The sequence below is a fragment of the Megalops cyprinoides genome, chromosome 6 (genome assembly GCF_013368585.1).
Source record: "Megalops cyprinoides isolate fMegCyp1 chromosome 6, fMegCyp1.pri, whole genome shotgun sequence".
NCBI lineage: Eukaryota > Metazoa > Chordata > Actinopteri > Elopiformes > Megalopidae > Megalops > Megalops cyprinoides.
In genome coordinates this window covers 16,430,323-16,446,873 of record NC_050588.1, presented here as the reverse complement: position 1 = coordinate 16,446,873, position 16,551 = coordinate 16,430,323, and the positions used below count along the sequence as shown (strand labels likewise).

Below are 16,551 nucleotides of genomic sequence, written 5' to 3'. Positions count from 1 at the left end.
CAGTAAGGGGTCGGCCCCCCCACGACTTCCCAAAACTCACCAGCTGTCAGTCTGCTGATTGTTTATTGGTTAAAGAAATAAGCGCTGCATTCCAGTTGGACTAGCCACCATGACGACCTTTACACTCACATACTTCTATATAGAGTATGATTACAGCATGTGTTCATAACTGCATTGAAGGTCATTATATACCTTTTTAGGGCCAAGTTTAACATTCATAATTATGTCAAGAACAGGCTTAACCTCAGAAAAACACTGGAAAGAAGGACCTTTTAAAGGCAATGTTACAAAGACTGGTAGAAGTAAATACACCATGATCTTGCATGCCATTAGCACACAGATGTGGACCAAGCCTGCATGTCCTCATCGGGGAAGCCAAATGCATAAAGATGCAGTCATGCTTAAGCGTCTTCACGATTTTTAGAAAGGGAAAAGACTAATGTATGTGATTTCAGAGAACTCTGTCAAAAGTCTTGTTGTTACTAGGATGAATTGTATAGAGGTAAAGTGACACCTCAGATATGTGAGTGAGCCAAAGAGGTGGATTCTCCAGGGTTACTTCCCTCTGCTATTCCTCTGTGTTCTGAACCACGTTCCAACATACAAACAAGCCGGTCTGTCTCTTCTCTACCTCCCTGGAATTGTTTGGTTAGACAATAAACATGTCAACGCACATATATGCACAAACATCCAGCTGTTATTTTATCTCTGACTTGACTGCTTGACTGTTTCCCAAATCAACAAGTGGCATGTTTTCAGTTTGCCTTAGCTGTGAACTCTATTGGGAGGTGGCTGGACATTTTAGAGATAATGTCAGGCAACGAGAGCTCAAGGCAAATGAAAATTAAATGCTCGAAAGAAGAAATATTTAGACGGGCTATTTTACAAAAACCGTAACACAATATGAGAAATAGATGCACATATAAATGAAGGACAAGCTCATCTCATCTGCAACTGCTTCCATATTCAAATCCCAATTGATTCCATTTAATGATCAAGAGGATGATTGCAAGAAATTGGGATGAGGTTGCTTTCAAGGTTCTGTTGGTGCCTGGAAGTAATTCCACAACACTGCATGGCAAGGACAACAGCTGTCTCTGCTGTCTCACTGTCTATCTTCCCACACGAATCACTGACTTTGCTGAGAGACATAAAGAGAGAGAGGAAGAGATTAATTCCATCCTCTACATTTTTATACTCTGTACCATGATTTGGCAGTGATTACAAAATATAATTTATGCACATTGAACTGAGAGAGACATAGAGAAAGAGAGAGAGAGGGTGACAGACTGATGAAAGCTGAACTGAAATATTGATAACTTACAGCTGTCCACTTTCATTGGTGTGCTGTATTGTGTGAGCAGTTGTGAGACAAAGCTCCACACCATCTCGATCTTTAGTAGCCATGAGGGCCTCGCATTGTTACAGTAGATCTGCTAAGGCAATAAAAGATAATAATAACACAGTCACGGCTGAGTCCTTATACAACTGCCATCTGTCATTTTACAGGCTAAAACATCAGGCTCTCCAAACTGCACGGATATTCTTCACTGATGTACGGCCTCCCACACTAAAGAGAAATCTAATGGTGCCTTTAAGTATACTAGACAGGCTGAGATTCTAGAAATGGGAGGAACATTAAAACATTTGGGAACAGTTAAGTTTGATTTACAAAATGGATGGAAATGGAAATGTTTTTTTTTCCTCTTACTAAAAGCCACTGTTGCTTCAAAGAAACTAAAAGCCATCGTTGAGAAATAGGTGTGATGTATGTTGAATGGATCACATCATAGTGTTTGACAAAAAAGCGAGTAAGAATTAGATAATGGGGGAAATGTAACCTTTTTACTCAAAAATTCATTCCACAATAATCACAATGGCGTAATCTATTCAGTCCCTGCAAATTACTTCATTTATTTCACTCACTGCAATCTCCAATTATGCAAACCACTTGATCTAACCCAGATGAAAGATAACAATTAGAATTCCTGCCATGGGTGATTGCGGCCATTTTCTTTGTGCGTGTTCTTTCTGTGTGTATGCAGGCATGCATTTGTGTTTCCAGTGGCTGAATATGTGTGTTTCCATGTGCTGCGCATGCGTGTGTGTGTGTGTGTCTTCCTAAAATCTGAATTCTATCCACTTCATTATTCAAATTTTATGCAGGGCTTCCTGATTGTATGTTACAGGGGAAAATTAAACCCAAATTGAGTGCAACAGAGCAACAAGAAGAAAAGCATGCATGGATCTGGGCCCTCGAGAGATGTGCTTTACTCTGCAAACAAAGCCAAGACCCTTTCCCTTCTCCTTGATAAGAGCATGTTACAAATGACAGACTGTGTGGTCCTCTGGGCAAGTCACGCTGGCTGTCTGGTGTACACAAAGACACAGAGTCAAGATAGAGAACAACAGCATCCTCATCACATCAGATACAAAAGAACAGAGGAAAATCAAAGCAGGTTTATGACAAGAAATACAAATAGCAGGGGCACATCTGAAAATAAATCAGTCTATGAACTACATATCACTACTGTTTTCACTACTTTTGCTACTACTACTAATAATAATAATAGTAATAATAATATAAAAAAGTAGTAGTGGTAGCAGTTATAGTAGCAGTAGCAATAGTAGCTGTAGTATTGATTGTCTTAGCATTAATTTAGGTAGATATTTCTTCAAACAAAAATCCCTGGAACCTCACTCAACTGGTTACAGCATTAGCACACTGCTGCCCATTACAGTAATAGCACAAGAACTCCTTAGACAGGATTACAGCATATGCAGCATTTTAGTTTTTACAGAGCGGAATGCCCGATTGCTTTAGTGCCTTTTGCCCTGATGCCCTGGGAGTGTCAGGCTACCAGCTCTGGCCCCACTGCCTCACAGCCTTCCGCTGCCCTCTGCCACCCACCGTGAGCATGCCAGCTGGGCAGATGCCCAAAAGCTTCCGGCATCAGTCTCATCTCTTTAATCCAAGTCCTCTACAAACAGTCCATTCCTCTGTACTTTCCAGCAGCAATGCTCATGCAAACAAGGACTACTATGTCTACATTTGCAACGTACGCTCGCTTACTTGTCTGATTATTTACGATGCTCATTGCGCAACTTAGTCATGTTCTAGAAAATGGCCTCTCCCAAAATGCGTCCAATATAAGAAAATGGAGAGAGAACTTTGAGGCGGGTGGTGAGTTATGATTTCTACAACCTTCATACAAACCTCGACTTAATGTTAATGCATATTGGATCTGCCATCTTCTCCATTACGTATGAAGCCCCCTGTTGGTTATGCAAAAAAGAGCAATTTACTGAGGCGTTCACCATGAGAAGCTGTTTGCACATGGTTGAATACATACCCATGCTGGTGAGAAATGATTTCGCCCATTGCAAAGTAGATCTCATGAAATACATTTCACAAACATAACGATAAACAGATCCCATTTATGTATGATTCTTGTTATGATTTAATACGTGGAACTGATTCATTGTGATATCATAAAAGCACACGCTCATTAAAAAGGATACTCTAAGAACAAGGGACTTTATTCATCATGTGAGGAACAAGTAAAAATTACAGATGACTCCCAGTAGGTTTACCACGCACAAGGTGAACTCCGACTGACTGAGAAATGTTTCTTTTGCTGTCTGTGGGAGGATGAAAAATGCTTTTTTTCCCCCCCAAACTCCTTTAAAAGAGCTGCCAGGTCCACAAGGAGGGAGAGAGAGAGCAAAGAGATGATTTATTTAAAGAAATATTACAGGGCCAGAGCAGCCTAGTTATTTGTGTGTATGTGTGTGTGTGTCCTCTCTCATACATACAAACAAGCAGGGTCATCATCTCAATCTTTCCCCCCATACTCTATAGTGGTGCCCTCTCTACCACAGACCTGCTAGGGTGTCCTTTACAGTATGTGAGGTCAGTGCTAGGCTGAACTGGTCTTGCCACTATGTCAGAAGAAGACAAAAAGAATTTCATCTGGCTTTTTTGTTTCATTGTAATGCATGTGCAGTCTGAAGGATCACTGGTTTTGGAAGTGTTATGAAACTGCACAGCTTTGTATTAGCTCAGGACCCAGCCCAGGTCAGCTGCAAGGCTGTAGGACTGAGGCATTTCTGCACAGTGCATTATTCATATGGTACAACGGCCCATGCTTAGGCAACCACACTGTCAGGGATCATCAATCTGATGTTTCAAAAGCACAAAGATCTGTGTTACTCAAAACTCAGACTGACAACCACATGAGGGAGGGCTCCAGGTGAATAAGGGATGAAAGGTGCAGTTACCCTATTCCCCCAGCAGGCGGTGCAAGGAGCCTGTGGTGGCACTGAAAAGTGCTTGCAGAAGGGACCACTTTCCCTTTTGATACGACCATCCACCATTTGCTCAGACATGGCTCAGCATGGGTCCGCAAGAACTGTGTGCAAAAATGTATTTTTTCTCCACTCTTCCAGGATGAAATCAGAGTGTAACCATATTCAAGACACTGAGGCCAGGAAACAGGGTGGGGCTAGTGCACTGTATGGCAAATACCCTCATAGAGGTGGTCCTATGGGCATCTTTCCAAATTCTGTAATGAAAAACAGCATTCCCATTTGAGCCTTGTTTTGTTGCAGCACTCTAGAGGGTTAAAGACCGCTAGCAGAGCGCATGACTCATTTGGTCCAGTGTCCAAGCAAAGCTCCCTCATACACGCATACATACATGAACATATGCATGCATCTACAGTACGTATGTACATAAGATAACGTACATATGGTTTGTAATTTGACATTTGAGAATATATTGGTTCTCTACTGACTGACGTAGTGTTTGTTTTCATTAAAAGGCGGGGCAGGCATGAGAATGTGCTCAGGGAGAAGCTGAATTACAGTGCTGTCACTTAAAGGGAAATTAAGGTGATGCTCTCACCAAAGTTAATGTTACACGGATGGAAAGATGTATGCCATCATTTCCCCTTGTTACCAACAATGTGGTGAGGGTATATCCAGCAACAGCCAATTTAGATGACAGAGAAACATAAATCACACGTATTTATTTAGTGGTAGTTTGTCATTTAGCAGTCACACTTTTCCATTGTGACTTAAACCATGCAGATATTTATATATACATGAACACAACTCCTGCTAAACAAACACAAGACAGTAATTCTCCTACAACTATGGATTGACACACAAAATATACAGCAATTATTAAAGAACCAACATTACATTCATCCACCTGATGGACACCACAGATGCAAATTTTTCTATGTGGTCCATTGTGAAAGTAGCCTTATCTGTTTGTGCTAACAGCTGGTTGGTTAATTCATGAGGCTAACCCACCACCTTAGAGAGGAGCCACTAATAATTAACAGACAAATGCGCCTAGGTTTAACAGGTATGACCAACTGGTTTCAGAGAACACACTAGTGACTATATACAGTACATACTATGGTAATCCATTATTTACCAACAGTCACTGTTATAGTTATCTGTCTGTCTGCCTAAACAAGTTATTTATTAGAATAATATAAAGACTCTATGCACTCTGATACAACCCTTTGTTTCAGACTTATTCCTCACACCTCTTTAAAGAAGAAAAGGTTCTACCTCACTCCTCTGGAAAGCTGATCTTTATGTATTTTTGAATTTGATGTGCTTTACAAAGAGAAAGATAAGCGGATTGTGCAGGTATTGAAGCAATGGTGCAGAAATGGTATTATGAATTACTGGTGTGTCTGTCTGAGAATGAAGCTCAGGGTCTCTCTCTGTAAATGGACTTTCTCTGGCCACTGAGCTGGAAAATGAGTGCGTGTTCTCAATCAGCCACACGCAGCCCTCCAGGGGAGATTCAGGGGGGTGTTGCTGGGACCCAAATTCCAATCCCCAAGATCTGCCCGCCCTCCATATACGTCCTGCAACACAGCATCGCAATGTCAGCTGTTGAGAATCACATTAAATGTGAAGGTGCCTATAATGGCTCACTGGGGGAAAAGTAAAAACTGTGCTCTGCTGGAAGAAGACAGGAGACCTTTCCTTGTATAGAGTGCTTTTCTAACACCAGTGCAAGTTAGTGTACCTTTGTTTACTGGGAGACTTGGATCCTCACAGCATAACCTAGGGTTACTTAATACTGGTCACCACCATCATCATCATTGTCGTCGTCATCATCGTCATCTTTGTCATCATCATCATTGTCAAAATTTATCTTCCGAAGACAAATACAATCCAGCTTCATTCAGAGAGTGTGCGTTAGTTCTGTAAGGTGGAAACCCTCTAGAACAAAGCCCAGCGTTAGCACATGAGTAGCCCTAACATAAAGCAGTATGAGCCACGGGGAGGTTTCCAGTCTTGCTGTGAGTGAGAGGGATTAGATCACTGAGGTAACGCAGGCCTGAGTCACATGCTCCTCGGTCATGCTAAAAGCCGGCAAACACACAGTGTAAATATACGGTGGGGGCCCGTCCGCCGTGCCTGCAGCTGTTTGCAGCTGTCTCCAGACTCTGACTCAGAGTTGACGCCCCTGTGACCTGAGACCTCCTGGGGCTTGGGGCGGGGGGGGGGGGGGAATTCCCCCTTCTCAAAGCATAACAATGTCACAAATGTCTGATCCAAAGAGAGGTCTCAGCTGAGTCTTCAATCCAGATGTTTTCCCATGAGTGCTTGACGTGAGGAGTGCGACCCCGATCGTGCCACAGACAGACGCTTGGGTCAGGAACACAGTGTCATGTCAGCTAAACAAAGAGGCCTATCTCAGGCTGGCCAGAAGGACATTGTTTCCAAGGCTGTGTCAGTAGGGGATTTGCACTCCAGAGCATGGCAAAAGCTAGTTTTCAGAATATTATTGGGTAAAATATAATCTGATTACGTACGACGTGAACAAGTTACCTTATAGTTTCACAGATAAACCAAATCACAATTAAATGAATGTTCAAACTTGTGGGCACATGGGGCAGACTCAGTAGTGCTGCATTAGTGTTGGATTAAACTGTATATATATATATATATGTATATATATATATATATATATATATATATACACACACACACATACATATATGTATGTATATTATGGCCTAACCCAAAGTTAAAGCTGTGATGCTAATATCTGAGGAGTTGAAATTACAGACAAAAATTGGTTGAATATTTCTCTTACATACCAACATTCTTTGGTCAGCAATATTTAGAGTGAGGACTTCCTCTCTGATTACCCCTACTTAGCTACTTCATAGTGCGAGGACACAATGTGATCCTGAAGGCTTAACACATGGGGAGCATTAGCATGAACCCCTCAAATTGACTTCACCGGCCTGAGGGCAGTCTCCACCACATGGGGGATATAATGGGTTAATAACTGCTGAAAGGGTTCTGCTAATTAAGAGGCTGTCGCCTGTGGCTCAGCTGCCCCACACCAGAGACCCTTGGAGGATTGTGGGGTCTCAGAATCCTGAGGCGATGTGAGAGGCACGTCCTCGTTCTGGCCAAAGCTTCCTGGTGTTGGTTTTACGCATACCGTATGGCAACCACACTCTCAATGGATTAGGGATGCAAGAAAGTGTTACTCAGGCTATCAAATTAAGTAGTAGGGTCATAGACAGGACCCTATTATCTGGCTGTCAGGCTCACTTCCAATCAACAAGGCGTTGATCCTTCTAAGGGTGTTGGCCACGGGAGAGCTGAACGTGTCATGTATCCAAGGAAAGCCACACAGTGCCAGCTGCCTGGACACCTAAAACAGTGCCGGCCATAAGTATCTTTTAGTGGCTAATCTCTCTATGCCTACACTGTGTTAAATGAGAAGACTAGTGATGGCCATAATATTGATTTTGAGACAGGGTGACTTAGTGACCGTCTGGTGGGAGAAAGAAGCAGGCTGCAATGTAAAGCGGCAGCAGGTGCTGTGTCCTGACATCCTGCTTCTACGAGCTCAGGGAAGTGATACTGAGAAGAGGGACAGAAAAAAGTAACCCTCTCATCTGTCTCTGCCTCAAACCCTGAGGAGAAACTTTGACATTTACAGTGGTTGGTCATACTGACATACTATAAGCTATGCTAATAGGAATATAGGATCTGCTCAGAAGATATGAATATACCATTCGCTGTGAAGAGTCTGAGAAGCCGTAGATAACATTCCTGGACACAGAATGTAAGAACATACGTCTAATCCAGTTGATTTTTTTTCATGCAATACAGTGACCCTGGCTTAATTGGTCAAATTTATAACATTTTATCAGCTGTATCAATTGACACCAATACTTTTCCTCCAAGACACCACTAAAATGAACAAATAACGAAACAATCACCAGCTGTACAAATGCACACAGCCCTGCGTTAGCCACAACCTCCACAGCCCTGTTAGCCACATGCAGAACAGCATTTTGTAATGTTGACATGCCCTGTTCATAAACATGGGATCAGTGGCATCCTAGCTATCTGTATGCACCTTGAAAGAGAAGAAAATGCAGCCCTCCCTTCAGTCTCCTCACTTCTCGAGGGGGAGGTGGCTGCTCAGCACAGTTTGATTTCCAAGCATGTGTAAAGCTTTGAAGCTTTGTCACGGTTGTCATGGAAATGGCACGGGTGGAAATGGATGAATGTGAGAATAACGCTGGGTTTTTTTTTTTTTTTAGATTCATGGTCTTTTGTAGGGCAGAAGGATTTACAGGTGCTTTGCAGGTGTTTCATCTCATGCATTACTGTGTTTTATCATATTGAGGAATACTCAGAATGGTGGCATGTTAGCCAGGTGCAGCAGTCAGAGCTGCAGAGAATGCAAGCGATTCATAATAACCTGTCTCACAGATGTGCAGCGGTTTTGTGCACGCACTCCACCTGCATCCAGCCACTACTGTAAAGTGAATGGCTTTCTCACATTTTGCATCTAAGAGGAGACTGGAATTTCAATTCGTTCATTTTCGAGTCATTATCATGTCATCTGTGCGTCAGTTCATGTTGTGATTGTTATCAGTTTCACTGAAAACCTCCATGGATTAATTGTCAAAAAAAAATAAAACCTGGGATCATTTACAGGTTTTATTTTTTTATGACAATTAATCCATGGATGTCTCAAACATTTCACACAATTTTTGTCCGATTCTCAAAGGCAACAATGCGAGTCTGACAGAATGAAGACACTTGATCACATCCCACACCAAAATAAAATTTAGCTGTACCGTATGTGCAGTCAAGAGTTGGGACAGAATGAGAATTCAATCGTTTGACCCACTATCAGCAAACAAACCACACGCGTACACACACACAGAGCTCCACTATGGTTCAGAGGAAGGGGTTGCCATGGCAACGCCCCTGGGCTGCTTCACTGCGTATAGTTGTACCAGCTTCTCCTTCACAGCTCTAGACGAGTGCAGCCAGAATCTGTCTGCATCTGCATGCGGCAGAACACACCACTGCACACGCGCGACCAGGAAAGCCTAACTGCACGTGGGGGATTTAATAGACATGAATATCAGAGCACACCGCTGCAGAAAGGTGACCGTATACAGTACACTTCTGTGCACATGCAACATACACTAATGCAGACACATTCTTCTGATATATCGGCTGAAAATTGCTATACTGACATGATGAAGTCAATGGCCGTGACCTGGATTTAGGACTAGAGGGTGCATGTAGAAATCAACTCAGTACTGCAATTATCTGCAACTGTACTATATGCTGTCTACGCTGGATATATACTGTATACATGTCTGTGCTGTATATCTACACTGTATATCTGTCTACCTCTTGTATTTACAAAATCTAAGGCATGTATGTAACCATGGGTGAGGATCTCTTTCAGGGAAATACATAATAGCTGATGTAATCATGCTAATGAAATAATTTTCTCCAGAGAAAAACCTGTTTTCCACTATTGCTGTTGGTCATGGCTCCACAGTCTGAACCGCAGGCCTATGGTGAAGCAGCTATGTGACATTCTCTGTTATGGCCAGGCTAAAAGCTTGCAGGACCCCTAACCCTTTCAACATGACCCCCCCCCCCCCCCCCCCCGTCTCCGTCACCATTCCCTTATGGGTCTCAGATTACCCTCCATGTGTTACCAACACTTTCACATTGCTGTCTACCACACAGCATGGATAAGTGGTACAAATTGCAGGCAGTGTTGAGCATCTTCTTTCCCTGTTGATGGCAACAGGAAGGTTTGCTCCACATCAAACAGTAATCACACGGTAACATCAATTACCTTACGAGATCCATGGCCCTGTGCACAGAAGGACCTGATAAAGTGCAGCACATGCGACTGAGGGAAGAATTGCTAGTAACTGAGCAATTCTGGGAGTGGTATTTTCTGCTTTTGTTTTCACTGTGTGATTTATGATGAACTACGAATGCTAACAAACTGCAGTCACTGTTTCACTCCTCTGCTTCAGTTACCACACAATGGGGTGTGAGCACAGATGAACTCTATTTAGACATACCGCATAATTGTTATCAGACCAACCTTCCCTCAGCCTGCCGAAATAGTCCCAGCGTCAGACAATGGGGTTTAACGGAGAAAAACAATGTTACATGGGGAAGAAAGAGCAGTGACTGAAGTCTGTGTGTGCATGCACGTCTCCCTGCCTGATGGCATGCTCTTGGGCACAGACAGCCAATTACTGGCCATTACGCAACAGAAACATGTCTCGTCTATGCCACAGATGCTTGTCTTGGTACATGAACCTTTCCTCAGGCTACTGTACTGCACATCTCTCCTACAGTTGACAAGGCAGAAAGAGTGATGAGACCTTTATCAGCGATTGTACAAAGGTTTTTGCTTGATCTGCATTTAGCCTCTTACTGCTATCAATGAGACTATTTCTTTAGAAAACCTCAGGGTTATGCTCTACTGGTTGAATCCTATTATGCCAAGAAAAAGGAGGAAGGGGGATGAAGTTTAAATGCAGGGGAGGAAAATGGAACAATTTTCTATGCTATCTTTGTGGTAATGGACGTTTCCATGGCAATGCAAGGTCAGAGATACGATCTGTCTCTTGGAAATGTCACATGTTAACAGTCTGGATGAGGTGAAAGTCATGTCTTTGCCAAGGTTCATGTGGAATGCTCAAAGCTTCACTGGGTTATCTTGCTATTACGTTCAACCCTCGGCTCGAATGGATAAATGATGGGGATTAGCCATATAGTCCGGAAGTCACTGAGAAGAGAGTCTGCTGAGCACATTTGGGGAATTTTTTTCTTTTGCTTACAATTTTTGATATGCTGCATTGCAAGGAAAAAAACTGGACTCAGTGCAAGAACTGGACTGGACTGGACAGTGCAGGAACAAATGGTCTTTGTGAAGGGCTTGCCCTTCCAACTGTGTTGTGTTACACAGATAAGATTATATTTTCCATTCAACAATAGCAGGTAACTCTACACTGTCTTTATTGTGCTTTGTGAGTCTATTACTGTTTGTTACTGCACTATTGAAAGGACACAACCCACAAATTATTTTGTCCCTACACAGTCACACAGTCAAGGTCTCTAATCAAGATGCCAGTGAAGGCATTTGTTCTACCATTTCAGCAAATATAACACTTATAAAACATGCTGGACATAAATATGTGTTAGACAAAAAGTTCAGCAGAGTTGAAGAGAGAATGACATTTTAAGGGAGACAGTTTGACCTACCATTCAGCACTTAACTACCTGTGAAAAGAACCTTTTGGTGATATTTTTGTGTCCCCTTTCACATTATTGACCTGCAGACAGGTGGCACACAGCAGGTGGTTCAGAGCTCCTGCAGTGCTCGCTGTCACCATGACAACTCAGCCCAGCAGTGCTCAGTGTCCATGTATTTATGCAACTTGCACCCATTGTTGTCCACTGAACACTGTTAAAGAAGAGATACTTTTAAGTGACCTATATAATATATGGACTAAAAATAATTTTGTATGTTGTTCCTTACCTTTATGACATTGAGTGTCCATATTAAGAAGCCACTCTTTTTTTAATAACTAAAAACATGAAATCCTTTCATAGTGTTGTAACCTACACCAGGCCTCTCTACCTTATACCAAAGCACAGAATATATTACTGGATCTCCCCTTTTCTCCATTTTTTTACAGATCATTCTTGATCTGTTGTTTATACAAATCAACAGATTATAAAAAATATAGTCACCGTTTGTTGTTTTATACATTGTTTTCACAGCAAAATTAAAAGGCTGAGATGGTTCAGGACAGGTACCTGTGCATGCTTTGAAGGCTCATATGGAGATCACTTAAAAGACTTGTCGCTGGTGCCTGAGAGATGGATGATACCAAGTGCTGACCTGAAAGTGTGTCATGTTTGTGGAAGGACATAGAGATTAATGTGCTGTTGAACTGGTCCCTTGTCTTTCAATATGCACACCTGCTGATCTGCAAGGTGAGGACCAACATGTTAAATGTGGATATTCTGTTCCCCTTTAAGTGGAGGCTGGCAGAAAGAGCTGGGTGTTAAACTGGTCAGTGGAAGAACACGGTCAATTAAAAGCGTTTTAGTGCATCTCAGCAGCACATTGTGCAAGGTGTGAACAGCGTAAGTGTCTGGGCCAGGTCCAATATGGCCACGCGTCCCTCCTAATTCTATAACCAGTCCCCTGTGTGCTGTATCTGAAGTGCCAGCATTATGAGCTGTCTGCTTTCCTATATTGCTCTCTCTCCCTCGCTCACACTCACACTCACACACACACACACACACACACACACACACACTCTCTGTCTCTCTCTCAAACATACACTCCACTCTCTCTTCCCCTCACTTCAATCAACCTCTCTCTCTCTCTCTCTCTCTCTCTCTGTGCAGTGGTCACTTTGTCACAAATACAAGTGGAGGGTGAGACTTCTTCCCAATGTCCTGGCTGTTCTGCAACCTTACTCAAACCCCTGCTGCATGCAGAGTGGAGATAAAAGGAGTAGTCGCAGCTCTGGTGGCCTGGTCTGGATTTCCACACATCCCTCTGTGATGGAGAGCCAAACTGAGCGGGTTGGGAGAGAGGCACTCAAGGACGGGGGCTCCAACAATGCAAAATGAGGTGACAACATGTCAGTTCTACTAAAACAGGGAACACCTGCCTCGTCTGCCCCAGAGGCTGCTGTGTGGAACAGCATTATGAGGATAACACACAATCAGATGCACTCAACAGCAGAGCAGAGAAAACTTTCACACAAAGAAAACTTTGAAATGATTTAGCAGAGCTTGGCAGAGCGAGTGAGCGCACAGCCACCCACTACAGGAACATCAAATCAGCCCCTGGACCCAGAATAAGGGCAGGATTAGCTCCCTTGGCTAGAGGCCTTACTCACAACATTAGCCCCTCTCTGTATAGAATGCAGAGGATAATGGTCATGGTCCAAAACCTAACCTAGAGTTACACCATTTTCATGATGGTACACCTCTCTTAACTTGGTGAACAAGTCACATCCTATCCAACCGATAAAAAACTAAACCAGGCAGAATCAGCAGTGGGAAAACAGCAAGACTGGGAATGTAGGTGAGGGAACGCACCTCACGTGTCTGCGTAGGTAACCTAGGAAATATACACTTGGACCTACATTTTAAAGGGGTGCCAGAGTATAGCTCTGCAAGAGTCTCCACAACTGTGATTCAGATGGGACTCCACCACAGTTGCCTGTTACACTGTCAGCTCCACAGGGGGGCTAAATAAAGCCTGTAATTACTACAGCACTGCAACATACCAAGCGTTAGATATTTCCCCACTCTCTTCTGTATCACAGAGATCAGGACTAGGTATCCCAGTATCTAATGCTTGCCACTTTTTAGCATTGCGAGTATGCATGGTTCTTAGGGCTTGGGTTGCAAAGGTCTGACACAGTACATGCATGAAAGGATCAATGAGCTGAAATTAGGTTATTGATCCTAGGTATGTAACAGCTAAAAACTATATTCTACACAGTTTCTGCCTGTGAGATTTGCTGAAAAACACTTCACATAGGTGATCCAACAAAAACCACTACATGAATGACTTTTGGATAAAAAATGCTCTCTTTCATGTAGCAATGCAGAAGCTTGGCCAGAGTGCCTTCAACATCTGTTATGGGTGTTTTTGTGCATTCATAAATATTCAAGTCAAGTCTCATCACATATTTTCAGACATTAAGCGCATCTAATGACTTGCGGATTCATCACTTTTCTCCATCTTCTTTCCCAGGCCTCTGGCCTGTGAGCCTTGCTCCAGAAACACACAGGTGTGGAGGAAACACTTCATGATTCAAATCTTAACCAACAGTGATTTACATACTGCACAGTTCTGCAAAAGACATTACACGTGAGTTTGGCTGAATCAGCTCACAGAGGGGAGAGCTGGTCTAGAACTCTGCATAAAGACCCCCTGGTCTTATCCAGGAGTGTTCAGCTTTCAACTCCTGACCCAGTTACTCCAGACCACCACTCTAGGAACATGAGCTGACAAGAGGCATCAAGTCAAACATGACCTTCATTCCAGCATACGTTCCGAACCGTTGCCACTTCCTACTGTTAATCATCTTTTTTACTTTTTCATGAGTTTCAGGAAAGAGCTACTCTCTATGTAGACACATGAAGAGAGGAGCAAGGACCAAGCAACTGCCTGCCATGAAGGAAAAATAGTGTATTGGAATTGTACTGATGTTCTGTAGTATAGTTGAGTACTAATTATGTGACTTCGAAAGTCTTAATCTTGTGTCTGGAGTAGTGTTCAGTAAGTACAGTGATACACTGACACCTAACTAGAGTACTCTTGTACAACCCCTCACTTCCCATCTGAATCAGACAGAGTGAATATGAACAGAACTGGCAATGAGGCTTACAAGCACTGGCGTCTTGAACCCCTTTCAAAGTGAACAGCGCCAAGACACGGATGATATTATCAGCTGAAAGCTGGACACAAGCACATCAAGAACAAAGGGGAGCTACGAGGAGGCTGCTCACCCGTTCCCCAGGTCGTCGTCCTCGTCCTCGTTCAGACTCTTGCTCAGGACGTCGCTGTCGCTCAGGTAGCCCGACTTGAGCTCGGTGTCGTCGGTGTCCAGGCTCTCGACAAGCTCCACACGGGAGACCTGACTGAGGCGGCCGGAACTGCGCGCGGGCATGGTGTGGGAGGCGTACTGGGCTGCCCCCTGCCCGCCCGTGGAGGAAGGGGCATCACCCGCCTGCAGGCGGGGGCTGGACTGGCCGTAGCGCCAGGAGAGGGGGGACGAGCGGTTGGACATGCTGGACATGCTGCGGGCGTTGGTCTCATCGCTGTCGTAGCACACGCTGGTCTCCAGACAGCTGGCATGAGAAGCAGCAGGAAAGACAGGAAGAAAGTGAGAGTGATAATAAGAGACAGAAGGAATGATTGAGAGATGTAGAAAGTGAGAGTGGGATATAGAGAGAGCGAGAAATGGAAAGAGTGAGAAGCACAAAAAGAAAATTAAGTATAGAGATGTCCTTACTTTAAACTCTGCAGAATATAAGCTTTCAAACACATGATTTAGGTTAGGGTTGAGGTTAGGGTTAGGTGTATGTAGGTGAATTAGTATGCCCAGCCAATACAACACAACATTGACAACCTAAACACTGGAACATATGAAACAGCAAAAAAGCTGTTATCTCCCTCCTACATGACATCTCTCCCTCATGACTTCTCTTCTCTAGCAGTGATATAATGAGTTTGTGTGGGTGTTTATGTTTGTGGGTGTATATGTTTGTGTGTGTGTGTGTGTGTGTGTGTGTGTGTACGTGCGTGCGTGTGTGTGTGTGTCTCTGTGTCTGAGTGTGTTTGCATGCCTTCAAATGTGTGTGTCTTTGTGAGAACATGTGTGCATGTGTGAGTGCATATGTGTCTGCAAGAGAGTGTGTTTCTGTACACATTTGTGTGTGCATGCATACATGTGCATGTTATACACACTGTTATTCTGCCACTTGGTTGGTATATCACTGGCTCTCCTACTTTGAAGATGCCCCCGTCATTACTCTTGACCACAGAAAATAGACAGGGAACCCAATTATATCTGCAGGAAGCTGCAGCTTGCCAGGGGCTAACAATTATTACTGTATGTTTGTGAAATCTTTATTTATATGTGAATGTGTGCGTGACACTTGCATAAAGAGAAAATGCTTTTAGGCCAGGACTGTAGGGATGAAAAGGGCTCAGAATTTGAACTTGGGAAAAAAGTATGTTTTATGTAAAAATTGCAAAAGCCATGGTTGATCACATTTCAACAATTTTGAGAGGATGTGATAGTCACATTTCTGCATAGAACAAGGTTAACAAAATAGATTTACAGAGGAAAAACAAATTTGCAGCAGAACTTGTTTCTAATCCGCCCATCACACAGCAATTTTTATGAAGAGGAAATCCAATCCAAGATTGACTATGGCTGACCCAGTTACTGCAGACTTAGTGCTTCTCATGCTGGATAGGCGTAACAGCACTGGGTTGTTTCTGCACATGTCCACATGTATAGGCCAAGTGTAGTCTTTCTATGTTCATTTAAACTCATCATTCAATTAAAACACAATTTCAACAGATGCACATCTTCAAGGTACTCAAACTCAATTTCCTCAGTTAATAACAAGCTCCATAAATGGATGTATAAAATGGAGGTGATA

The 16,551-nt window shown here is 43.1% G+C and overlaps 1 protein-coding gene across 1 annotated transcript in view; it reads right to left on the bottom strand.

Moving 5' to 3' along the window:
* The window catches only part of LOC118778820 (neuron navigator 1-like), an 84,951-nt gene that overhangs the window by 47,206 nt on the left and 21,194 nt on the right, over nucleotides 1–16,551 (bottom strand). Inside the window, exon 3 of the mRNA XM_036530565.1 lies at nucleotides 14,887–15,228. Within this exon, the coding sequence (XP_036386458.1) occupies nucleotides 14,887–15,228 (342 nt within the window). The remainder of the gene's footprint in view (nucleotides 1–14,886; nucleotides 15,229–16,551) is intronic.